At 38.9% G+C, this 27,460-nt stretch overlaps 1 protein-coding gene and 1 long non-coding RNA gene across 3 annotated transcripts in view; one reads left to right on the top strand and one right to left on the bottom strand.

The window, feature by feature from the left end:
- Positions 1-27,460, top strand: part of LOC115209231 (transcriptional enhancer factor TEF-1-like) — a 121,211-nt gene that overhangs the window by 31,744 nt on the left and 62,007 nt on the right. For both annotated transcript variants that reach the window (XM_029777504.2, XM_029777505.2), the window contains exon 2: positions 25,387-25,600. In XM_029777504.2, the coding sequence (XP_029633364.1) occupies positions 25,387-25,600 (214 nt within the window). The remainder of the gene's footprint in view (positions 1-25,386; positions 25,601-27,460) is intronic.
- Positions 7,561-11,452, bottom strand: LOC118762397. Its single transcript, XR_004998140.1, has 3 exons — positions 11,442-11,452; positions 9,733-9,738; positions 7,561-7,684 (listed from the first exon to the last, which is right to left on the bottom strand). It is a non-coding gene; the product is annotated as an uncharacterized LOC118762397 (long non-coding RNA).

The raw sequence follows: 27,460 nt of genomic DNA, 5'->3' as shown, positions 1-27,460 counted from the left end.
CAATCTGTATCATAAGAGATATCTTCTGACATGCTGCATGCTATATTGATGCCTTCCCTCCATTCAGTAATTGGACCATGAAGATTGTGCAGGACCTGCCGAAGATGTAGATCACCATCATCATCATTGCATAATATAATTTGTACTTATAAAGATGATGTTGGAGCAGCTGTAGTCTATTGAACTGAATTTGGTAAATATTTTCTGCAGACCAATGATGGAATTAAATGCAATGGTCAAAGCTGACTGACCCCATTTGAACTTGCATCATTGATCCATGAAACTAATTCCTGCTCAGCATGTTAATAATGTCTGTGCCGCTCTTACAAATCTGATGAGAATGGTCCTTGTAAATTGTATTGAAAGAACAGGCATAATAATGGTTTGAAATGTGAACACAAGGCAGTTGGGCCTAGTTGAGAATGTCTGGTCAATAATATCTCTCGGTTGTAGTTATAAGCATTAATGTTTGTCTTTAAACAATGTCACCATTTCTTAATGAATCTTGACCACTTGACCAGATTCCACAGGGAGAACCAGATGCATGCAAAAATAATGACCCCTCAAAAATAAGAGAAATCTCCAGACCATGTTTTTACCTGGGGATAAAACAGGGTTAAGTCAAGTAAAATTACCTTTCATGATATTTGAGAAGATTAATTAAAATGTGTTGATGAGTTGTCATTAATTGTGTTCATGCAACATCATTGAAGAAGCACATCAAATTCCATGGCTACCGTTTCCCTCCAAACAGCAAAGCAAAGTGAACGAGTTTGCTGCTCGTGTCTTCATCCTTCTTTCCCTGCCATCCTGGGACATTTCCTACTCTGCACTGTTTACCATTTATCATATTTCTCTTCTCCATGTTTGTAGACCAACTCTTTCTTTAATATAATTATTTCCCATTAATATTCCTGTCAAATCACCACACTACCTTCATCCACACTTGGTGGAGTATCTCTCATAACCGTTTGTTTTGTCCAAATACTGTGTCCAGAGGGCATGAGAGAGAGAGAGAGAGAGAGAGAGAGAGAGAGAGAGAGAGAGAGAGAGAGAGAGAGAGAGATAGCGGCTGTATTTGCCTCTGGAGTTCATGTATTTGCCTCCTCACATTTCTTGATGTGAACTCTCTTGTGTGTTGAAATCAATTTTGTTGTCTGTGGCTGAGTTCCTTTCAAGTGTTGGGCTTCTTGAGAGGCAATGACCAAGACCTTTGGTATTATATCATGCTAGAGAAGAAGAAGACCCATCAAGCCGAGCAAAATTGCAGTCGTGGCAGATACTGGTGTCACACAAATTAACACCTGTACTGGCCACATGTAAAAATACCCATTGCACTCTCAGAGTGGTTGGCATTAGGAAGGGCATCCAACCGTAGAAACCATTCCTAATCAGACTGGAGTCTGTTGCAGCTCCCCAGTTTACCAGCCTTGGTCAAACTGTCCAACCCATGCCAGCATGGACAATGAACGTTAAATGATGATGATGTCAGGAGTAGAGAGGGCATGTCATTCATGATGAAAGTGCTTAGTCAAACCGAACCGATTGATTGACTGAACAATTAATCAAATGGTTGATTAGTTAATTGATTAAATCATTAACCAATTGATAAATAAATAAATAATAAAGAAGTGAAATAGGATCAGTGCATGTGCTTATTAGTATAATGACCCTCCCAAGATACAACAAAACACTATTTAGTTCTCAATTTGTTCCCTTCTCTCGTTTCTTCAAACTTACGTTGCCTTATTCTCGGCAGCTGTAAGGGTTGTTGGATCTTTTTTTTTCCAGTTTAGTTTAGAGGATTTAATTCAATCACAATATCATTTAATGCTTCTATTATGCACTCATTCTCTGTGTCCTGCAGACATTATTTACACAGCAGTGCAGTTGTCTCTGTTCTATGTGTATTTATGAGAAAAGCCCACAAGACCCACCCGTTACTGTTTTCTTTTGTGGCTGATGACGTAGGCCACCACACTTCCACTCACCAGTAAACATTACAACTGTAAAAATAGAATTAATCCTTACATTGTGAAAGCATCAGATTAGTGACACACACACACACACACACACACACACGTCTAGTGATTTCCTTTACTCTATTTCAAAGCTTTCGTCTGTAATGAATCGGAGAATTCAAAGTTTTTTCTTTCTCTTTCTTCAACAAGTTTTGTTTTGTTTTGTTATTCTAAATTTCATAAGTTTGGTTTTATTTTTTTTTAATCTTGTGTTCATTTTTCTGTCATCATCTTTTTTTATGACAATTCATACTGGAGCAGTCACATTTCATTGTTACTTTGTGAGGAGTGGTTTTGGTCGAAAGAAACGTGTGTGTGTGTGTGATTCGTTGTCAAAACATTGTGTGATAATTGTGTAACAGTCATCCAGTGTCATTCATTCCCAATATTCTGCACAATCATGTCTGGCCATGAAGGGGGGTGGGGTGGGGTGTGAACATTGCCTTACTTGGAAACAGGTGAGGCTTAGCAACAGGAAGAGCATCCAGCTGTAAGGAGTCTGCCTCAGTAGACTTTGTCTGGTCCATGCGAGTATGGTAAAGCGGACATTAAAACCTCATGATGATGATGATTTGCAACGCCTCAAAAAGAATTAGAAAAGCAAAAAGAAGCTGCCATCGACCTGTAAACTGCTTTGTAAAAGTGCACTTTTAAATGACAGATCTTCATTGTCAAAAAAAAAAAGAAAAATAATAACAACTAAATAAAAGAAAAAAAAAAGACTTGATTGATATGATGTACAGCTGCTTGTTAAGCTGAAAAACTTTCTTTCTGAAAAACTCTTTACAGTCCTCACTCATCCTCTTCACATTGCTCTCGGCCCTCCTTTACTCTTTAACTACTCAAACGCTTTTCAAGAAGCTCTAAACCAGTCTCTTTTATGTCGTCCTCCTCTTCATTACCGCTTCGTACTTTACCGACTGCAGCAGTCTGAGTTCTTTTTGTTTTTACTTATTATCTCTCTCTATATATAAAGCTGAAGTTGTCTGTGTGTGTATGGCAGGTTTGGTAGCCTTCAACTAACACTATCTCCTCCGAGACCCTGCGGCGCAAGTTGACCAAAATTGAGAGTATGATAAAAGAAGGCTTGCTCTTCCTTCCGTAGGAGAAAAAATTCAAATCGGACCATGTTAACACCAAAAATTATTTACATCAAAAAGGTGCTTTTTTTCTATGAAAATCCCTATTTTTTAACGATTTTTTGACTGCTGTGTTGCCATTTTTCGGTGTATTTCAACCAGAAAAATTATCACTTAAAGAGAATAACAAGCTACAGAATGCAAAAATTTTACTTTTCAAAAATTTCAATTCTAAGGGGTCGAAACAAACCCGAGCAACGCCAGGCAATACTGCTAGTTATTATTATACACATGAAATGTTTCTGTTATGAAAACATCTACATTTGACATATTTTACAAATATTTTATTGAGTTGCTATGGCAACATATTGTCAAATGATGTCAGTGTTGCACCAAATTCACTTTTACTTAAAACACAAATTCCTAAAACAAATATGCAATAATAAGAATTTGATTGAATATAAAGATCAATAATTGTTTGGTGGCTGTTTTCTTGATTAAATCAACCCAGGTAGCTTACTGTTACTTTTTTTATGGACTTCAAATAGGAGAGAGAGAGATCAATAAATAATGATTCTAGCAAGATTGAATTAAGCCTGGCATTAACCCATTCGTTACCAAATTCTATCCAAATATGCCAGGAGTTTTGAAATCTTGCTTCATGGTGTTTATTACACCTTTATAAAAAAGAGATTTCAACAGTTTCTTTTTCCATTTCTCTCCCTCAGTTTAGAGTTTGGTGTCCCTTTAATGGATATATCTCATTATAAAGAAACCAATTAAAGTTATTTACTGGAATACACACACACACACACACACCGAGGCACAGGTGACTCTGTGGTTAAACGATTTCCTTCCCTACCACATTTTTGGGAATAGAAAAACTAAAAGAAACCTGTTGTGTGTGTGTGTGAGAGAGAGAGAGAGAGACAGACAGACAGACAGTGTGTGTGTGTGTATTTGTATGTGATAGTTGTAGATCATGCAGTCAGTGTCCTTCAACTCCAACCTTCCTTAAACACATATCTGGCCATGGAGAAATATTCACCTTATAAGGAAACGGGGGAAGATTGGTGACAGGAAGAGCATCTATCTGTAGAAAAAAAAAGAACCTTCCTCAACAAATTCCATCCGACCCATGCAAGCCTGGAAAAGTGGATGTTAAACACTAATGATGATTTAGCTTCAGGGTATGCTTTGACACCTCCTTAAATGTCCATTCTGTTTGCTCCCATCCACCCTCATTATAAGGTGGAGTATCCCTTAACAGCAATAAACCTGTTCCCCCTTCTTTAAAGCCTCTCCCGGTTGTTAGTGACACTGTGACCTCACTGGTGTTGGTGCCATGAAAACAACACTGTGAAGTGGTTGGCATTGGGCTTCGGATTTTTATGAGGCTGTTAGTCTGCCACTGAAGTGAAACAAATATTGTTTTATCAGTTCATAAAAAGATTAATGTTAAAACTCCTGTTGAACGTTGTTCTTTCATTTGTCAAAAGTTCAGGTTTCTTCAGTGAGAAATTCTATCTGCCTTATTCATGGTTTTATTTTTTTTATGTTGGTAAACATGTTCTTTGCATGGAAGGAAACAAATATATAACGATATAATTATAGAAGCCTGCCTTATCAAAGCTGACCTCGGCCTACATAACACTGTATCACTTCAAGTAATCTTTATTTTGTTGAAGCTAATTCTTTCAAGCCAAGTCTTTAAACCCGCAGATACCAGTGTATGCGTGTGTGTGTACATATATATATATATATATATATATATATATATATGTATATGTATGTATGCCGGCATGGAATGCGGATGCTAGATGATGATATCAGCATCGTTGTTTCTGTGTCTGCTTTTCCATGCTGGCATGGGTTGGATAACTTCTTCAGGCTGTATTTTACAGCTGGATGCCCTTCTTGTCGCCAACCTTTACTTTGCTTTTTTTAAAATAATGTATCATCAAAATTGACTAAATTAACCACCCAGAGGCACAGGCGACATATACAAGCATCACCGCTTTTTTTAAAACACAGAAACGACATTCATGCACACACACATGCACGCATGCATATCTATTGCTTGCATCTGACACACATGCACAAAATGCACAAAACAACAAGCTTCTCTGCTGTTTCTATCTACCAAATTTCAACTCCCAAGTTATTGGGTCCCCTCAAGACTACTTTGCCCCAAGTGCCACACACTGGGATGGAACTTGAGTCATTTGGTTGCAAATCCAACTTGCTAATCACATGACCATTCTTACACTTCACCAATGACACCAATAAGATGTTGCCTCTTTGACAAACAATGTTTATGGTTCTAATCTTTGGTCAGCTCCTTTGTTCACTTGGACCCTTCTTCAGCCTTTCTGGACTGTTTCTGATTCATTCAAGGGGACATCTCACATTTTGTTAGTCATTAATTATTCTGTAAAAACTTGACAAAATATGTCACAAAGTCGGAGCGCTGGGTGGTAAATATGTATAAATGCACTTTTATTACCAGTTTGAATATGCTTGTGACACGTTTGGACTGATAAACAGGCCCTTCCCTGTGTTTTGTCATGGAGAAAATTTCTCGCTGTTGACAATGGTGTAAACACTCTGTCCAGTGTCTGTGACCGAAGAGAAGATAACTGCTCTGAAATGCTGCATCTCACAGCCTGGAAAGGGGGCGCTGCAAACTGATCTAAATGTACTTACACCATTGTCAACAGTGAGAAATTTCCTCCATGGTAAAACACAGGGAAGGGTCTGTTTATCAGTCCCAAACGTGTCACAAGCACGATTCGAACTGCTAATAACATCACAAAATATTTTGTTTTTAAAACAAGAGAACTTTTACATGGCATTCTCTAATTAGCTTTTCAGTTGTAGGGCAAAATTGTTTCTATGGTGTTTTGAGACCTTTTCAGTGAACACATCATCTCATCATCATCATCCCCTCCACCACCACCACCACCACCATCATCACCTTTATTGTTTCAACTTTTTCATGGTTCTATGGAATTTGTTGAAATACATTTTCTACAGTTAGATGCTCTTCCTGTTGCCAACCTGCTTCGAAGCAAGATAATATCCCTCCATAGCCAAACATGTTTCTCATGGAATACTCATTTACAATTATCACATGATGTCAAAACAAAGTCATACATGTGTGTGTGTGTGTGTGTGTGTGTGCATGCGCATGCACGCATGCGTGAGAGATTATCTTTAGAGTGAAGCCAAAGAAGAGCAGTTCTCCATTGAGTGTGTCAGTTGAGGCCCAGTTGTCTTCTACTGCACTTAATATATGCAATTGTGATTTTGTAACAAGTCTTCTGAATCTGTAGAATTCTACGACTATAAAACCTTTGTTATTCTCCTTGGCAAAGATGAGTCAGACATTTAGAAACTACGAACCGAATTGATCTATTTTGAAATAAGGGGTGTATGGTTATATGTGTTTTTGTTCATGTTTAAAAGTATTCATAAAATACAGGTGCTAAACCATTTGTAAGATGCAGGTATTAAAATGAAGAAACCAAATGGAATTGAAGTTTAAATTTCTAATAAGAGATTTGATTCCCACACTTTGATATTTTTCTTTGTCAACTCTATCTCTGTACATTTCAAAAGAGCAAAGTCTGCAGTTGAAGAACTGCTCAACCATTTCGTTTGGTGCTGTTCCTACACACAGAGACATCTTGCACCACTTAGCTGAGACTCAATCACCGACGCTCCACAGCTCTCCTCTCTCTCCTCTCTCTGCCTCTTCTCTCGTTATTCTAATGGCTTCCATTGCTTGGATCTTGGCTGGTTCTGCAGCTCTATTTCTCATGCACCCTGACCCCCCCTCTTCTCACTCTTGATGCATCCAGCCCCTTTCAACCCCATTGGCCTGCTCCAATCTTCTCCTTGTTCATGTCTTCCCTGCATAGATTCACTAGCAAATGTTCAACAGAACCTCAACAACATAGGCGCAGGAGTGGCTGTGTGGTAAGTAGCTTGCTAACCAACCACACGGTTGCGGGTTCAGTCCCATTGCGTGGCATCTTGGGCAAGTGTCTTCTACTATAGCCCCGGGCCGACCAATGCCTTGTGAGTGGATTTGGTAGACGGAAACTGAAAGGAGTCTGTCGTATATATGTATATATATGTATATGTGTGTGTTTGTGTGTCTGTGTTTGTCCCCCTAGCATTGCTTGACAACCGATGCTGGTGTGTTTACGTCCCTGTCACTTAGCGGTTTGGCAAAAAGAGACTGATAGAATAAGTACTAAAAGGTGGTGCTCCAGCATGGCCGCAGTCAAATGACTGAAACAAGTAAAAGAGTAAAAGAGTAACATCAGCGCCCACCAGTCTCAGAGAGCCTGCAGAGGTCATGGGCTCTGTCCCTTCCTCCAGACTTGACAAATAAATAAAGAAACGATTTTCTCTACACTGAACAGTTTTAACTCTTTACTCTCCAAACCAACCATATCAAGCCCAAATATTCTGTTTTATGTTGAAAATAGCCAGGTGCAGCCTCTCACACCTACCCTACAATGTCATTCTAACAATAAACAATGACAGCATTGAAATCTGAAAGCCAGAGGACAACTGAAAACAATGTGAATAAGTAAGCTTTACGTTTGGCAGAGTAATCTGAATGCTGAGGGGTTAAATGAAGTCATTCAGGAGACTGACACACACACACACACACACACACACACACGAGTGTGCGTGTGTTCATTAATATCTTCTCCCTCCTCCAGTATACTTAACTGCAATATGCCACTAAATATATCTGGGGGAAAAAGAGAGAGAGAGAGCAAGCACCTCCCTGTCTTTTTCTTTGGTATAGATTCTCATTGAACAGGTGAGGTATATAAGTGGCAGGTGCATAAATAGAGTTTATCCGTCAACTGTTTTTATCTTCGAACGAAATCACAGGAAGCAATATGCAAAAAGCGACAACATTTTGGAACCTGCTGGTTAGGAGTGAACCAAACATTCTTTAATTATATTGTAACTTACCTTTGCACTTGGCATTACAGTAATTTAATCAGTGAGTCGTTAGTCAGGTGAACCTGGTCGGAAGACAACAGAGCCAATAGAAATGTTTCTAATATTAATTTCTCTTTCATTATCTTTTCCCGTTACCGACGCAACTATGTGGTAATGTGCTTTCGAGTGTTTCCTCAAATATGATTTTAATATACAAGTGAGTTTAGTGTCGATGGCTTTTATACGAAAGACTTTGCTTGTGGTTCCCAGTCTGAAGCCTCAGTTTTATTAATGTCATGACTGCTTACTTGAATCTGTTGTTTTATTGGTCTGAAAGTTAGGAGTTCAGTCCTTGCCTTGTTAGCCTCTCCTGGTGACAATTAGTCCCAATTGGTACCAACCTACCCTCAACCAACTCTGAGTCGTTTGTGATACAAGCTTCCCGTGAATTTATGTTCCAGACACTGTTTAATAATGATTTCAAATTTTGGCACAAAACCAGCAATTTCAGGGGTGGGTGTCAGTTACATCGACCTTAGTGAATGACTGGTATTTATTTTATTGACCCTCTCCCCCAAATAAAAAAGATGAAAGGCAAAGTCAACTCAGAATGTATGTTAAGACAGACAAAATGCTGCCAAGCGTTTTGCTGAGCCGTGTTAACGATTCTGCCAACTTGCTGCCTTTGGGACACAATTTAATAATGACAGTTTTTTTGACTAAATTCTTATTAGTTTCAAAATTAATCAAAGCAAAAGCTGTGTATATTCAACAGAAATGTATTAACAAAAGGGTTAAAATCATTGCTCTGATACTTTATGTCAATATCCTAAGTTGAGGAACTACTATCAAAACATTGAGAGAAAAATTGGAAGCCAAAATATTTTCAGCAATCAGAATATGTTAGGAATATATTTGTAACTGGATACTGAAACCCCCATCATAACTTGTTAATAAAGAAGTTATCATGGGGAGGAGGTACCAGTTCCCAGTGAAGATTCCTTATCAATTTCTCTAGTACATTGCTTGGGATGGCGATGGTGATGGTGATGAGCTAATTTTACATACTATCAAAACCATCTTCTTAATCTTCATCATTGGCATGATTCATCACCACCAGCACACACACACACATACACACACCAGTCTTTGCTATCACTTTTTCCCCCGATGTGAATCATTTTAGTTGCACACAGGGACATGGTGTTTGTGGTCTAAAACTGGGACAGTGCACACAATGTGTGTGTGTGTGTGTATGTATATATATATAATTATACACACACACATAAACTACTTGAGCATAACTGTGTGGTAAGAAGTTTGCTTCGCAACCAACATGGTCTCAGGTTCAGTCCCACTGCATGGTACCTTGGACAAGTGCCCTCTACTATAGTTCTGGGCTGACCAAAACCTTGTAAATGGATTTGGTAGACAGAAACTGAAAGAAGCCCATTGTATACATGCTATATATATATAAAATGATGAATGATGATGTATACATATATCATCCTCATCATTGTTGAATGTCTGCTTTCTGTGCTGGCATGGATGGGTCGGGTGGTTTGATACGGTGAGCTGCCGGGCTGTGTCCAGTTCCAATGTCATTTTTGGTTTCTATGGTTGGATGCTCTTCCTAATGCCAACCACTTAAGAGAGCGTACTGGATGCTTTGTTTGTGCCACTGACACTAGCGAGGTTGTCATGTGACTTGCAAGAGAGAAAAGAACAGGGAAGGAAATAACCAGGATGCAGAGGTGGGGGGTGGGGGATAGGAATACATAAGAGGCTATAGTAGGTGGGAGTGCATGGATCAGGGGTTAAAGCATTGGGCTCACAATCATGAGGTAGCGAGTTCAATTCCTGGGCTGGGCTGTGTGTTGTGTTCTTGAGCAAGATATTTCACGTTGCTCCAGTTCACTCAGTTGTAGAAATGAGTTGCAACGTCACTGGGGCCAAGCTGTATCGGCCCCTTTTGCCCATCCCTTGGATAACATCGGTGACAGGGAGAGGGGAGGCTGGTGACTGCTGGGTCTGCCATAAACAACCTTGCCTGGACTTGTGCCTTGGAAGGGAACTTTCTTGGTGCCGCACCATGGTCATTCATGACCGAAGGGGGTCTTTACCCTTTTCATAGTGGATGGGTTATGATGGTAGATGTGGGAGGGTATTGACAATGATAGCAAATGGGAGAAGGTGCTAAGAATGGAGTATAGTGGGGAGGGGTAGGAGGTGGAGGCAGAGATTGGTTGAAATGGTGTGGGTGGGGATAACGTGGAATGGGAGTAATTGGAGACTGTTTGAAAAGGTATGGGATGGAATATGTGTGACATTGCTTGCAGGTGAGTACAGCAGCTGCTTAGTACCATAGGTGGGGGGGAGAATGCTTGATGTGTCAGGGAGAGGGGAAGTGTGTGTGGGGGGGCACGGCCTTGCATGTACAGGTTTATTTGAGTGGTTACAGGATATTATTTTTGCTGCCATGGAAGGGTCGTGTTGAGCACATGAAATGAGTGTAGGAGTATTACTGTCGCTTGACCTCATGTGTTAGTTGTAAGCAAATGTCACTGTCATGGAGATGTGTTTCAACATTGGAATTATTATCTTGCTTGGAAACAGGTGAGGGTTGGCAGCAGAAAGAGCATCCAGCTGTAGAAAAACTGCAAAACAGCAAATTCTATACAAGCTTAGAAAAGTGGATGTGAAAACTATGATGAAGATACATGCACTGCACGCACACACACACACGCATTTAGTGTTGATTGTCAGAAGCAAGAATACTCGATACCAAAGTAGAAATGAAAAGTATTTTAATTTTGACTGAATCAGTCTGTTGCTCATCTGAGTGTGACCTGTGGGTGCATAGGGGCTCCAGGCAAGTTACTGACAACCCTGTACACTCACAGGTGAAACTCAGACGAGCAAAAGACTGACTTGACCAATGTATTTATCTAATATGATAAACGCAAAAAACTAATTTCTGTGTGTCAGTGTGTCACACTTAGACCTCCTCTCTCACTGTTCAATGGCACTCCTACTATTTCTTCATGATGGGGTGAGAGTAATAGTAGGCATAGAGACAGTGAGGGTGGTGGCAAAGACAGAGAGAGAGAGAAAGAGAGACAAAGAAATTTAGGGAGATTTGATGATGTTTTATTAAAAGTAGTAGTGTTGGTGGTGGTGGTGGTGGTGGTGGTGGTAAGAGAGAGAGAGAGAGATTGAGATGATGTCCATCTTTGTTTAAAACCATGTCTCTTTGAGAGAAATTCCTGTTGCCAATATACTGAACACTCATTTTTGTTTTATTTTATGCTTTCTTTAATACATATACCCCCCCCCCACACACACACACATCTGTATATATAAGATATACCTTAATTGAAATAAAGTTTCCCCAAAATTAAACATATCTAATATAATAAATGTGAATGTGAGTGTGTCACACTTTTTCAGCTTTACTCCAAGAGGCCATAGCCCAACATATCATACTATTTAGGAATCAGGCTGACTCCATAAGTAAATTAAAAACATTCTGGGTTGAATCCGAACCCACCAAATTGAAATTTTGGGTTCCTACGTTTTCATAACTGTGATTGTTGTTGGCGATTTTTGTTTACATGATTTTTAGCGACGAATACGACCATGATTGGGAAATGACTCTGAAGGAAGCAATTGCAACAAATTCTCCAAAACAAGTCAGAGACCTGTTTGCAGATCTTCCCATTCAGGGTCAGTTGCTTAATGGTTTATACACTAGCTTAAAAACCTCCCTATCGGGCGGCTTTTAAGCTAGTAACCAATATTTTGGACTGGAATTTACTGAAAATGCCTGAAACTCGTAATGGGATGTTAACTCAGACTTCTCTTGTGAGTCGACATCAGAGATATGAAGTGGATCGGTTGATTGTAACGGCAAGCAACACATTTCTCAGAGAATGAACTCGGCTTCAAATACAAGAATTCTTTTGTCTCCATAATATTAACATGAACTTAGCATGGCAAAACCAACCCTCGTTAATTTTATCTTTTTTTTCTTAAATACTGTCGGTTGGGAGGTGAAGGGACATCAGTCACAAAATTTGTTGACACATTTAACCCTTTCATTAGCATATTTTTTCTTAAAATGCACCACGTTGGTTTCTGTTAATTTTGGAAATAATAAAGAATTTTGTCACTATAAGCTAATGGTTAAAGTATAAATTAATTTGAAATTTTGATTGAAGGTTTTAATTATAATGACTTTAAAAAAAGTTTCTACCACAGAAGCAGGTGGGGTGCTTCCATGGGGAGTTGGCATCAAAAGGGTTCAACCAGCCAACTTTCACAGTTACACAATTCTCCAACCTGGTCCCTGCCTCTTTAACATTTGTTTTTGCAATGAGAATGTAAAATATGTATGAAAATATGCCAACTATTTGCGCCCCCCCCCCCCCCCCCCCGTATCTCGTATCAAGGAAAGGCCACTTCTTTGGCACAACCAATTATTGCAGAAATAATGCTTGGAATATTGATAAAATGATAAAAGTAAAACTTGACTTAAGATAGCTAAGATACAAGAGATTTTTCAGGGTGAATTGTCATTGCAGAAAAACTAGGTTAAAAGATAATTGATCGAATTCTATAAAAAAACTGATTTATTTTTGATTAAATAACTCAATAGATAAATAAATACTGTCATAAAAAGATAACATTTTTAGCTTTTTAATCATAATTATTATTTTTTATTTTGCACTTTTTTGTGATTGCATTTCATATACTACTACTACTACTACTACTACTACTACTACTACTGACAGCAGCAGTAGTTGTGGTACATCAAACAGAATGATTAGTGTTATATGTTTTGGTTGATTATGTTCTGGGTTCAAATTGTGCCACGGTCAGCATTGCCTTTCATCCTTTTAAGGGTCATAAAATAAAATACCAGTCAAATACTAGGGTTAATGGAAGCTACTCTAAAACCCACTAAAATTGCTGGCCTTGTGCTGCCAGACGTTGAAACAATTATTATTAACATTGTCATTTTTCATGAAAGACAGAGTTTCTGGATTTCTATGCATTCTGATCCTGATAATGACCTGAATTCCAACCAAATCTTCCATTGACTGTTGCTAGATCCTTCTTGGTAACACCATGTTCTTAATGCTTTTGGTACCAATTTGCCTGAAACTGCCCCTGGTTTTAAGGCACAAACTTCCTGATTTAAAAAGATCCAAATTCAAACCTTCCATCAAAATTTCATTTTAATTTCGGTTCCAGGCAACGATTTTCGTAAAATACAAAGAATGAGATTAAAACAAAAACACTTCTTTGTAAGGTATTTTATACGGCCTGTGGCTATTATCTGGGCAGTAGACTATGTCTGACTGTACAAACCTTATATTATTGTTTGGTAAATATTACTCTTTAAAAGTCAGTAATAAATTGGATGATGTACTCTATATATATATATGTATATACATAGACACACACATACTCTCTTATATATATGCATATCTATACACACATGTATATATGTATGTAATATATATATATATGTATGTAATATATATATATATATATATATATATATATATATATATATATATATATATATATATATATATAACCCCATGGGATAACTAGAATGTTAATTTGTTTAACATCTACTTTGTTCAGAAACCCTAGACGCAAGAACCTTCCCAGTAATGAAAATATTGTTGGAGTCTGTTTAATTTTATTCTTGAAATACTTTTTCTTACAATAGACTCATGACAAAAGCATAAATAAATCCTGTTAAAACAAATTATGGATAATTAAAATAATAATTGAGGAAGAAGATTGTTTGCCAACCACATGGTTCTGGGTTCAGTCCCACTGCATGGCGCCTTGGGCAAGTGTCTTCTACTATAGCCTTGGGCCGACCAAAGCTTTGCGAGTGGATTTGGTTGATGGAAACTGAAAAAAAATCTCCAGATGACTTTGGAATCTCCTGCAACTCTTCTGGATGGTCTCCTTGTTTAAGTTGGTGAATTCTGCCATAATCCTTGCCTTCAGTTCATCTTTGGTGTTACAAGGAGTTTTGTTGGTCTCTCGCTCAACTGCGCTCCCACACAATAATTAAGAGGGTTGCAGTCTGGGGAGTTAGGTGGTCAGATGTTAGGGGTTATGTTGTCACAAAAATTATCTGACAGCCATGACAGGGTTCTCCTGCTTTTGTGGCATGGTGCAGAGTCCTGTGGCCAGACATAGGGTCTTCCAGTAGCCACCCTCTTGACCCAGGACAGCACTACCTCCTCTAGGAACTTCATGTAGGCCTTTATGTTGGAACTTCATGTACTGCCAAGCAGTACAACATGTCGTTTCCAAATTTCTGGCAGAGTGAATTGCATCATGGTGCTGTTTTTCTCACAGACAGTGCCCAACTGACCCTACAATACTGTGTAGTCGACAAAATCGGAAACAAACAATGCACATGTACAAAATTAAAAGAATATAAAATGATGGCAATTTACCCATTGCACTCATGTATAGACATGCACTAATGTCTATTATGTCTGAAAATGTAACTTTCTCAAATAATGTTCACCTCCTATTCAAGGCTCTGATAAAGCTGTAGGATGTTATCCTGATACTTAACTTAGAGTCTGCCACATCTCATAGCAGAAACAACTGTAAGCTTATGAAGTTCATTACACTTGTTTTATTTGCCGATATCTCCTTGCTTCCATTACCACTCCATACTCATATAACATTGTGTTAACGACTATACGCATATTGACTGCTGCACCAGGATAGTAGTCTCACTATGCCTAAGTGAAACGCACATGCACGCGTGCACAAAAGCATGTGCCTGTGTGTGTGTGTGTGTGTGTGTTCTTGTCCTGCCATCATGTGATTCTTATAAATGAATGTCACTCATTTCTGATGTTTTGTGAAAACATGTCTGGTCATGGGGGAAATATTACCTTGGGAAATAAGGGAAGGTTGGTGACAGGAAGGGCATCCAGTTATAGAAAAAATCTGCCTCATTAGATTCTGTCAGACTCATGCAAGCATGGAAAAGTGGACGTTAAGACAATGACCTTGATGATGACAAGTGTTCATAGGTTCTACTTTTATATTCTTTCCTTTGTGGGGGGGGGGGTGTCATGATTTTATAGTTTCCCTTCAGTATTTCACTGAATTTAACTAAATTTTGTAGAAAGCATTTTTTTTTTCATTAAACTTTCATTTTTGCAAAATTCTTGATGTGAACCTGTGTTTTTGTTGTATGTGAGGAGGGTCATTGTATCCAAGTGACAGATCTAAAGCTGACCTGAATTGTAATGAAAGGACTTTGACAAACACAGCCAGTTGATTGATTAACTGAATAATTAATAGTCAAAATAATAAAGAAGTGAAATAGAACCAGTGCATGTGTTTATTATTGTCATAATGACCCTCCCAAAATGTAACAAAATTATTACTTATTTACGGTTGCACTGCTAGAATGAGGCCCCTAATCCTCTCTTATGGATGTTGAAATAATGCTTTTGACTTGTTATTGTTGAGGTTGATATATTATATATGCCAGTATTTCTCAAAGAAATATTTAAAGTACACAAAATCTACCTATGCCAATATAGTTGTTCATCTTTTATCCATCACAGAGCTCCAGATGGCCAGTATTTAATGTTAGTATTAAGTAGATAAAAACAATTAAAACTCCCCCTGGATAAAAAGTTAATCTCTTATATGCAACTTCCCTCAAAAATGTTTTTTAGACATAACTGTGTGTTTAAGAAGCTTGCTTTGCAACCCTGTGGCTTTTGGTTCATATCCTCTGTGCAACACCTTGGGCAAGAGTTTTCTATTATAGCCCCAGGCTAACCAATAGCTTGTGAGGGGATTTAGTAGACAGGAACTGTGGAAGCTCATCGTATATGTATGTGTGTGTATATTAGGTTGGCAACTAAGTTCCCACTGTTTTTTAAAATTAAAATTTTTTTAAAGGTTTAATAAAAAAAATAACAACTAATTGATCAATAATGTATTCACCCTTATGGTTTACAACTTCTTCCCAATATTCAACAAGATTTTCAATTCCTTGTTGGTAGAAATCACCTGATTTCGACTTGAAAAATTGATCCAGCCAAGCTCTCGATTCTGCATCAGTATTGAACAAAACCCCATGCATAGCATTTGAAAGAAATCGAAAGAGGTGGAAATCCGTTGGTGCCAAATCAGGAGAATATGGTGGGTGTGGCAGCGCTTCCCAGCCATGCGTTTGAATGTCTTCCTTGGTCATATTGGCGATAAGAGTGCGAGCATTGTCGTGCAACAGAAGAACTCAATGTTGGCCGATTAGGTCTCTTCTCTTGAATAGCCGTGCTGTGTTGTTCCATCTGTTGAACATAGGGTTCTATGTTGACTGTTTGGTTCTGTTCAAGCAATTTGTAATGGATAATCCCTTCCCAGTCTCACCATATGCACAACATCATTTTACGTGGATGAAGATCTTGTTTCATGCACGGTGTCGCTTGTTTACCGGGGCAAAGCCATTCCTTACACTGCTTCATATTGCTGTACAGGCACCATTTTTCATTACCAGTAAAGATTCGGTAAAGAAATCGTTGCTTGTGTCCATGAGTTGAGCGGTGACGAGCAAGCAAACCAGCGGAGACTGTGGCTCATTGATTTTTGCTGTTGTCACTTAAAGCATACGGAACCCATGCTCCATACTTCTGAACCTTTCCCATCGAGTGAAGATGCTTTTCTATGGCAGTGTGGGAGCATTCCATTTTCTCTGCCAGTTCCCTTGTCGTTTGACGAGAATTTTTGTGCAAAAGTTGGTTTAATCACTCTTCATCAAACTCAATGGGATGGCCAGAATGAGGTGCATCTTTGAGGTCAAAATTTCCATTTTTGAACTTGGCATACCAATCATGAGCAGTTCTTTCAGCTATGCCACCCTTTCCATACACAGCACAAATGTCACGAGCAGCTTTTGCAGCCTTAGAACCTTGATTAAAAGCAAATAGGTGTCAAAAATGCTCATTTTTCTTAACTTGACTTTCCATTTTAATGATCTGAAAATAAACAAAAATTAGATAAAATTAACTAGGAAAAAAACCCAAAATATATTCCAAAATGATTCAAAAATGGAATTCTCGAAAAAAATAAATTCCAAAATTTAAAAACGCAATAAATTCTAAAATTTAAAAAAACGGTGGGAACTTAGTTGCTAATGCAATATATATATATTTGTGCGTGTGTTTGTACTCCACACTGCTCAACAAGTGTTAGTTTGGTTTATGTCCCTGTAACTTTGAGTCCCCTCGACAATAAATACCAAACTGGAAAAAAGAAGTCCTGAGGTTGACTTGTTCAACTAAAAACTTTTCAATATGATGCCCCAGCATGGCTGCAGTCCAATGACTGAAACAAGTAAAAGATAAAAAATAATCCCAGCAATGAAGTGAAAAATATAGAATTCCAGTGTCTCCCCCATTTGAACTCACATCTCCTGATCTGCTTTGCAATAGCTTATCCACCTGGATATACTGGATTATCAATCTTAATAAAATAACAGATACAGAAGATATGCTGTGATTGGGAAAACCCGACAAGTAAAGTGAGATCAGTGTCACATAGCCAGCCCATTCATCGGGTGAATCATAACCTTGAATCATCGGGCAATATGCTGCGCTTGAGCAGACCTTTTGAGTCAAGTTAAACCAAAAGCAAATCGAGATTGAAATGGAAATTGTAGTTGTGGCTGATGCCAGTGCCGCCGAACTGGCACCTGTGCTGGTGGCACACAATAAGCACCATTCAAGCGTGGGTTGATGCCAGTGCGGCCTAACTGGCACCTGTGCTGGTGGCGCATAAAAAGCACCATCTGAACATGGTCGATGCCAGCCCCCCTGCTCCTGGACTGGCTCCTGTGCTCTCGGCATGTAAAAGCAACATCTGAACGTGGTTGATGCTAATGCTGCCTGACTAGCTCCCATGCCAGTGGCATGTAAAAAGCACCCACTACATTCTCGGAGTGGTTGGCGTTTAGGAAGGGCATCCAGCTGTAGAAACTCTGCCAGATCAGATTGGAGCCTGGTGCAGCCCACTGACTTGCCAGTCCCCATTCAAACCGTCCTACCCATGCCAGCATGGAAAGCGGACGTTAAATGATGATGATGAGAAAGCACTTTTCTTGTCTATACTCCCATGTTCACATTGAGAGAGATTTTCTCCATGGCTGGAGATGTTTTCTTGGAACAGTGGAAATAAAGGAGACTTCTGGTATGGCAATGTGACATTTGTTTACAGCTGTCACATGATGTCAAGACAAAGCGGAACACAGACACATGCACACACACACACACACATATATATATATACTAGCAGTATCGCCCGGCGTTGCTCAGGTTTGTAAGGGAAGTAACTATAAAGCATTTTTAGAGAGTTATAGCCAAAAAATGGAAAAAAATGATGGTAAATTTTTTTTGATAGTTAAAAAAGGTGGAGTTGCGTCCCCTACACAGTTTGTGGTTTGTGTTCCTGATTCTCGACCCCATGTCGAATTTATCGATTTTTTTCAGAACTGGGGGAACTTTTCAAAATTTTCGCTGCGTTAGTTTTGAATTATGACATTGGGCAATGTGTGTGTCAAGTTTCATCAGAATCGGTTGAAAGCTGTGGTCAGGGTGAGGGTACAAGCAAACAGACACACAGAAACACGCACAGACAAACTGCCGTTTATATAGAGAGATATATATATATATATACAAACATGCATGCCAGAGTTCTTTCTCACACACACGTATTATATCTTCATTTGGTCCCAAGATAAGAAACTAAATCAGTATCTGTTGACCTGTGAAGTTATATTTATTATCCTTGAGATTAGATTGAAAACCCTTCCATGCATTCTCTTCTCTCACAAAAGCAACAACAAAGAACAAAACAAGGCAGAATAAATTGCACTTTTGCATGTTGTAAAAAGTTTCCTTTTTATCTTGTCAATCTATAACTGGTGTCAGTTGGAAGTCACTATGTTTGGACTGTAATAAATCTTGTTGAGGACAAGTGAGGGGGAGAGAGAGTGAGGGAGGTGGGGGGGCGTGTTAAATGGAAGTGTTTGAATACCTTCATACAGAGAGATTTCTTAGGAACAATGTTAACTCTGGGGAAGGAGGTGAGGGATTTCATTATCATCATCATCATCATCATCGTTCACCATGTGTTTTCTGTACTTTCATGGGTTTTGTGTGGTTTAACAGAAGTCAAGAAAGCAGAGGACTGCCCTAAGCTCCAAGGTCTGTTTTGGTATGATTTCTGTGACTGGATGCCATTCCTGATGCCAACCACTTGACAGAATGTACTGGGTGACGTGGTGCCAGCACAAGTGAAGTCACCAAGTAACTCACAAGACTGGACCCCCACAACTGAGGAAGGGGTGTAGTGTTGGGTGGGGGCTGGGGAAGTGTCTTTATGTCAGGTGTTGAGACATTAAAGTATGATGGAGGGACAGAAACAAGTGTCTTGCTGTAGGATGCATGGTTACCCCAGTGGACAAAAGGAATGAAAAGATGTGTGGTGAGTCATCTGGATATTGTCCAGTCTGTTGACCAATCTGTCCAGGTTAGGCAGCCTTACACACTGTCAGTGGTGTTGCTCTCGGTCAAATACACCCATCCATATCTAAGAACTGGGGGTATTTGTCAGAACAAATTACTTTGACTCGAGTATTTCACTAGTTTTTGCTTTATTGACCCTTGGGGTGGGGTTAGGGGGTCTGAAACTAAATTTATTGGCTGTCATCATCATCATCATCATCATTTAATGTCTGTTGTCCATGCTGGCATGGGTTGGATGGTTTGACCAGAGCTGGCGAGGTGGGGAACTGCTCCAGACTCCACTCTGATTTGCTATGGTTTCTCTGGCTCCTTATGCCAACCACTCTGAGAGTGTAATGTGCCACCACATGGGCACTTTAATGTGCTCCCGCATGAATACTTTTTACGCGACTCCACACGGGTTCTTTATGTGGCACCACTATGAGTGCTTTACACCACCAGAAGGACCGGTCTTAACACTTCTGCTACAGAATACGGGTCTTCTTGAGTAGTGCAAAGTGCCAGGCATCTCAGTCCTTTATCATCTTGTCTGAAAGGTTCTGAGGTCCTTCTTCAGTACTTCACCCCATGTCATGCACACAGCAATTAATTCCGCTTATGCTTCTCTCTCAACACACCAGCACTTTGTCGAACATGTACACTTACGTTGCACATCCAGCAAAGCATACCAGCTTCATTCCTCTCTAACCATTGCATGTCCTCTACATTCAGGGCCCATGTCTCACTACCATGTAGCATTGCTGTCTGTACACATGCATCATTCAATCTTCCTTTCACTTGGAGAGAGAAACCTTTTGTGGCTAATGGAGGTAACAGCTCTCTGAATTTCCTCCATCTGTAAACTCAGTGAGGCAAGAAAATATTTGGAAATTTAGTTATTTTCAACACGTAAAACCAACCTGACATTAAGAAAGAAGATGGGATCACAAACTGCTGAAAAAATGGTAAAATTTGTATGGATTGGCTCCTGTGCGGGTGGCATGTAAAAAGCACCATTTGAGCATGGCTGTTGCCAGTACCGCCTGACTGACTTTCGTGCCGGTGGCACGCAAAAGCACCTGCTACACTCTCGGGGTGGTTGGCATTAGGAAGGGCATCCAGCTGTAGCAACTCTGCCAGATCAGATTGGAGCCTGCTGCAGCCATCTGGTTCGCCAATCCTCAGTCAAAACGTCCAACCCATGCTAGCATGGAAAGCGGACGTTAAACGATGAGGTTTGTGATAAAACGAAATGTTATGCAAATTTAGTCCAGTTCAACCTCTGCGTTGTTTATAAATCCATAAGTATTATGTTATATGTGATTGCTGGACACACACACACACACCAATTTGAGAAGATGGCATCATAATTCACTGAATCAAAGCATTTATTCATTAAACGTAGTAATACAGCTAATTAGAAATTATTTAAAGATAATTGATGTCTGCTGGAATAAATACATGAAGAGAACGAATCCTGAAAATTATTTATATAGAAAAAATATACAACGTAGCTGCAGGAGTGGCTGTCTGGTAAAAATGAACTTGCTTTCTAACCACATGGTTCTGGGTTCAGTCCCACTGCATGGCACCTTGGGCAAGTGTCTTCTTCTATAGCCTCAGGCCTACCAAAGCCTTGTGAGTGGATTTGGTTGACAGAAACTGAAAGAAGCCCATCATATTTATATATATATACTAGCTTTAAAGCCACCCAACTATGATCATATTTGCCGTTAAAAATCATGTAAAAAAAAAAAACCGAAAACAATCACAGTAATGAAAACATAGGAATCCAAAATTTCAGGATTGCAGATCTGGATTTGGCCTGGAATGTTTTTTAAGAGGAGGTCTTTTGGAATACAACCATCATTTGTGTAAAGCACATAACTAAGCCATTGTGGTTGTATTTAGTGGAAGGTGAACATAAAAGTGATGTTTACCCAGATAAACATGTCACTGTTGCAGATTCTGTCCTGCCATTTGAACCCAAGGATTCTGTATTGGCAGAAGAGTTATGTTGTCTGTATTAGTTGCCACAGCACAAGTTGTGCCAAGAACCCTCCCCCCTCCCTTCTCCACCTTCTCCACCTCTGCAGTTGTTCTCAGCTGTTTCGTTTCTTATGTTTTCTTAGTGAATCTCTTTAGTGTTGGTGTTTTGTATGTTTTAAATGGGTCGTGAGTAAATGTTGGTTGGTTGTAGTCAGTACGAGGTCGAGGTCGTTCTGGTTTGATCTGAAAGAATGGACTGATAAATAAAAGTAGATCAGAGAGAGAGAGAGAGAGAGAGAGAGAGAGAGAGCAAGACAGTGTGTGTGGGGTGGGGTGGAGATTGTTCAACTTTTATCTCACCTGGTTTTCATTACAAACACACCAAATCGTTTTTATTATTGTCCAATGTTTAGAAATAAATTGTGTTCATATTTCATTTATTTGTTTTTATTTTTTATGTTTTGCTTGTTTCAGTCATTGGGCTGTGGCCATGCTGGGGCACTGACTTGAAAGATTTTAGGCAAGCAAATTGATCCCAGGACTTAGGTTATTTTTAAGTCTATTATTTATTCTATCAGTCTTTTTGCTGAACCACTAAGTTAAGGGAACATGAACACACCAACGCCAGTTGTGAAGGGGTGGTGGGTGACAAAGATACATACTTATAGGCATATACCATCATCATCATCATCATCATGATGACCTCCTTCTCTCCCTCCTTTTCACCTACATTTTAACCTTTCCATGCTTGAATGACTTGGATGAAAATTGTTGAGGCAGATTTTTCCACACCTGGCTGCCCTTCTGTTGCCAACCCTCACCTGTTTCCAATTAAGGTAATATTTCTTCTAGTCAATGTCATTTGCACGAAAGTGACTTACTTGTTTGCAGCTATCACACAAAGTCAAGGCAAAGGTGACAGAGATATATATATAGGCGCAGGAGTGGCTGTGTGGTAAGTAGCTTGCTTACCAACCACATGGTTCCGGGTTCAGTCCCACTGCGTGGCACCTTGGGCAAGTGTCTTCTACTGTAGCCTTGGGCTGTCCAAAGCCTTGTGAGTGTATTTGGTAGATGGAAACTGAAAGAAGCCCGTCGTATATATGTATATATATAAGTGTGTGTGTATATGTTTGTGTGTCTGTGTTTGTCCCCGCAACATCGCTTGACAACCAATGCTGGTGTGTTTACATCCCCGTAACTTAGTGGTTTGGGAAAACAGACCGATAGAATAAGTACAAGGCTTACAAAGAATAGGTCCTGGGGTTGATTTGCTCGACTGAAGGCGGTGCTCCAGCATGGCTGCAGTCAAATGACTGAAACAAGTAAAAGAGAGATATCTATAAATGCTCTAATATCTATGCAGCCTTGGTTCTTTTCATCTCATTACGCAAAAAATTCTTATATATAATATATATACATACTAGCAGTATAACCCGGCCCTGCCTGGGATTAAGTTACGATTATTAAGCTAATCAAGTTCTTTATTTCAAACCAAACTAAGTAATATTGACTCTCAACAAAACACTTTTTACTTGGCGTGAAATAAAAACAAAATTCTTTCGCACCCAAAGTAATGTGTGTGAGAGAGAGAGGGGGAAGAAAGATGAATGATTTAAAATATATTGTAATTGTTGTGTGAGAAAGTATATATACTATGATTATAAAATATAGTGTCTTTCAAAAACATCCTGAATTTGAACACTATATCTCATGTTTAAGAAAAAACAAAACATTTTACATTTTATTTTTTATGAACGTCATAACTTACTGTCTCTCTCTCTCTCTCTCTCTCTCTCTCTCTCTCTCCTCTCTCTCTCTCCTTCTCTGACTTTGTCTTTCCAGTGAAACTCTCTGCGTCCTTCTTCCACTTTTTTTTTGTTAGACGCCATCGAAAAAGCTATGGCTGATATTTTTTATGTCTAAAAGCTATGTCTGAAAATTGATTCCCCCCCCCCTCTCAGTATCCACGGGTATCTTGGGGGAAAAAATAAGTTGACAAAACCCAGATAGGGTGTTGACGAATGTCCTCCTAAAATTTGAGCGACATGCGTGCTAATTTGTGGATGTGCATAAATTACAATCACATACGTATACACACACGCACACACATCATGCCTTTTATAGATATGATATATATATATATATATATATAATTATAATTATAAATGAGGGCAAAAGAAAAAAAATTTTGATGCCAATATATTTTTTTCTTTTACCCCTATTTTGTTTGTTTCAGTCATGTGACCATGCTTCGGCACCACCTTGAAGGATTTTAGTCGAACAAATCAACCCCAGTTTTTATTTTCTTTTTGCTGAACTGCTAACTTACAGGGATGTAAACACTGGTTGTCAAGTGGTGGTGGTGGTGGGGGGGGACATACACTGACACAAAGACACACACACACACACACATGGAGATACATATACAATGGGCTTCTTTCAGTTTCTGTCTACCAAATCCACTCACAAGGCTTTGGTTGGCCCAAAGCTATAATAGAAGACACTTGCCTAAGTTCTGAACCTGGAACCATGTGATTGGAAAGCAAACTTCTTACCACACAGCCACACCTGTGCCCATCTCTATAAGGGTAATATTTATTTCTTGATTGCCCACATGGGGTTAAACATAGAGGAGACAAACAAGGACAAAGGGATTAAGTCAATTACATCGATCCCAGTATGTAACTGGTACTTATTTAATTGACCCCGAAAGGATGAAAGGCAAAGTCAACCTCAGCGGAATTTGAACTCGGAACGAAATACTGGCAGACAAAATACCACTGAGCTCACTCACTGCCTTTCTATAATGGTAATACTAATGGTAGAAACCATCTTGAACTTGTTATAGTAAGTTATTATCTGAAGCAGCTGATTTGAGATTTGAATTTAAATTCTGAACCCTTTCATAGAAACAGGTTGGCATTAAAAGTGTTCATCATACACAAATGACGACTCCTTCATGAGGAATATAGACTTTCCTCAGCTTATTCCAGATGAAGACAGTCTACTTACTTCAGTATTTTAGGTTATTGAATTATGATTGTTGTAAATGGAACAACACTCCTCATCCTTCCCTCTTTTCCATTCCTTAACCCCCCCCTAACCATCTGTCACTCTCCTCTTACAATCTTATGAACATGCTTCATGATCCTTTCTATTCTCTCTTATAATCCCCATCTTTGTATCTTGAGAATAAACTCTCTGACACCTCATCACCCCATTGTCTTTTTTCCAGCTAATCCCATCCACCCTTAATATAAGGTGAAGTCGCTATGTATGTCCCCTTTAGTAAAACACCTGTGCCTGTCCCTTTATCATATTTTAGCTTCTCAGCACCTCACATAAAGCCACCCTTCTCTTTACTCTATCAAAGACACCTTTTCTTTGTCTTGTGAGGTACTTGGTCGCCTCACTAGTGTTGGTGCCACAATAAAATACACCCCGAACACCGTGTAAAGTCATTGGTATTAGGAAGGGCATCCAGCAGTAGAAACCATGCCAGAGGTGACATTGAGGCACAATGCTATCCTCCTGCCCTTTGGTTACTCTCAAATTGTCCATCTTTCCTGCCAATGTAGAAAATGAATGTTAAATGATGGTGATGGTGGGGCTGTTGTAGATTTCTCTAAAGTTATTTCTAACTCACCAGAAACACTAAAAGACTTGAGCTATTAATACTTTTGAATCCAAAATATATTTAATTACAAATTTTGCTGAAACGTAAAATTAAGGAATTTTGCTATTTTCCAGAATATGTCATCCAGCTGGAATCACAGCGGGGAGAGCAATGCAAGTAATCCAGCCACAAACAACAACAATTCCGATAATGCATCCGAGGATCTATCCAATGATGCAGAAGGTGTATGGAGTCCGGACATTGAACAGAGTTTCCAGGAAGCTTTGGCTATTTACCCTCCCTGTGGCCGAAGAAAAATAATTTTGTCAGATGAAGGGAAAATGTATGGTGAGTAGTGAAGAATATGTTTTTACCATTTTCAATTCCTGGAATGTCAACATGGTTTATTGCATTTTAAGATTTCATTCCTTGAATTGATCGTTAAATTCCTATTTTAATTCTTTATCATTTAAACCAGCCATATCCAGCCTCTCACACCTCTCCTACATTGTCATTCTAAAAATAAACAATCACATCATTGAAATCTGAAAGCTACAGTGTGAATAAATAAGCATAAGAATAATCTGACAGCCCAAAGGGTTAATTAAATTAGGTTTTAATTATAGAAATGCATGACATGGAGAGAGAAGAGAACTTTATCCTGATCCAAATAAATAAGTTAGATTAAAGATCAGAGGAGTTAATGTTAAACAAGGCTGATGCTTCAACTAATTCAGCTTGATTAATTACTATGACTAATTAATATAAGAAAGTCTAATCCCGGTGTGCTATAAAATAAGCTTAGTATATTGGTACCAGATGTGGCAGTGCAGTAAAGAAGCCTGTTTGCTGATTGTGAGGTTTCAAGTTCAGTCTCTGTGTACAGAACCTTCGGTGAATGTCTTCGACTTGACCCTGGACCACCGAAAGCCTTGGTGTATGGATTCGGAAACTTAGTTCATTGCGTATATGAGCAAATAAGTGCATGTGTGTGTTTGTCCCTCATCGTAATGGTGAGGGTTGTAAACAAGCCTCACTGTTATACAAGCAGTGTCATTCATTTCCAGTCTTCTGTGGAAAACATTTTTGTTCATGAAAAAGTATTACCTTGGAAAACAGGTGAGGGTTGGCAACAGGAAGGGCGTCCATCCGTAGAAAATCTGCATCAACAAATTCCATCTGATTTTATACAAGCCTAAAAAAGTGGACATTGAATGATGATGATGATGATTAGTTAAAGAGTTTTCAACCAAGATATGGTTACCTAGATACAGACGGTGACTTAAAGTATTTAGTACGATCCAAGTCCCAACACAAACCAATAAAGATGCGTTCTTCAAAGCTGGCAGCAAATGAATATTAATTTGGTTTGAACATAGGATGCCATGAAACCAATCTTCTGTTTCCACTTGGAAGTCAGAACAGACTTTTGATTGAAGAACGTGAGAAACGGTTTTAAGTAGCTCAAACCTAGGAAGCAATACACAGAGGCATTGCACTCCTCACGCAGCTTCTCATTTGAAAGTTATGAAAAAAGAAGAGAAAAAAAAAGCATCTCAAATTTCATTTTGCTTATTTTGTCTACAAGCAAATTTTTGCAGGAAAATTATGAACCTATCGCATTAGATTAGTTATTAAAGTATAGCTGACATTGTGTGTGTGTGTGTGTGCTAACAGGTTGAACCTTTTCGCATAAGATTAACCCTGTTGTTCCCTTCTTTCTGCTTAAATCCACTGCTTTTGTTTCAATTAATTTTGAAAATAAGGAATTTGCTAAAAATAACTGTCATTAATACTTTAATGTTTGGAACGCAAATCAACCTGGAATTTGGATGGAAGGGTTTTGTTTAAGGTAACTTTAAAAGCAAGGGGTTTGTCTCAAAGAACCAAGGTTGGTCTCTGGTTGGTTGGCATCAAAAGAGAGACTAAATGTTTTGTTTTTTTTCTTTAACCCTTTTGGTACCGTATTTATTTTGAGATGCTTTGTGTTTCTGTCAATTAATTTTAAATATAACAAAGAATTTAGTAAAATAACTTCGTTATCATTAAGCTAGTGTTAAGAACATAAATTGGGACTAAGGTTTGGTGGAAGATTTTCATTCAGAACTTTTGAAAACAAGACATTTGTACTACAGAGCCCAGAGACGGTATTGAAAGGGTTGGTATCGAAAGGGTTAATATTCATCATCATCATCATCATCCTAATTG

This window comes from Octopus sinensis, linkage group LG3 (assembly GCF_006345805.1).
Source record: "Octopus sinensis linkage group LG3, ASM634580v1, whole genome shotgun sequence".
NCBI classification, from domain to species: Eukaryota; Metazoa; Mollusca; class Cephalopoda; order Octopoda; family Octopodidae; genus Octopus; species Octopus sinensis.
This window is presented reverse-complemented; position numbering and strand designations above follow the sequence as displayed.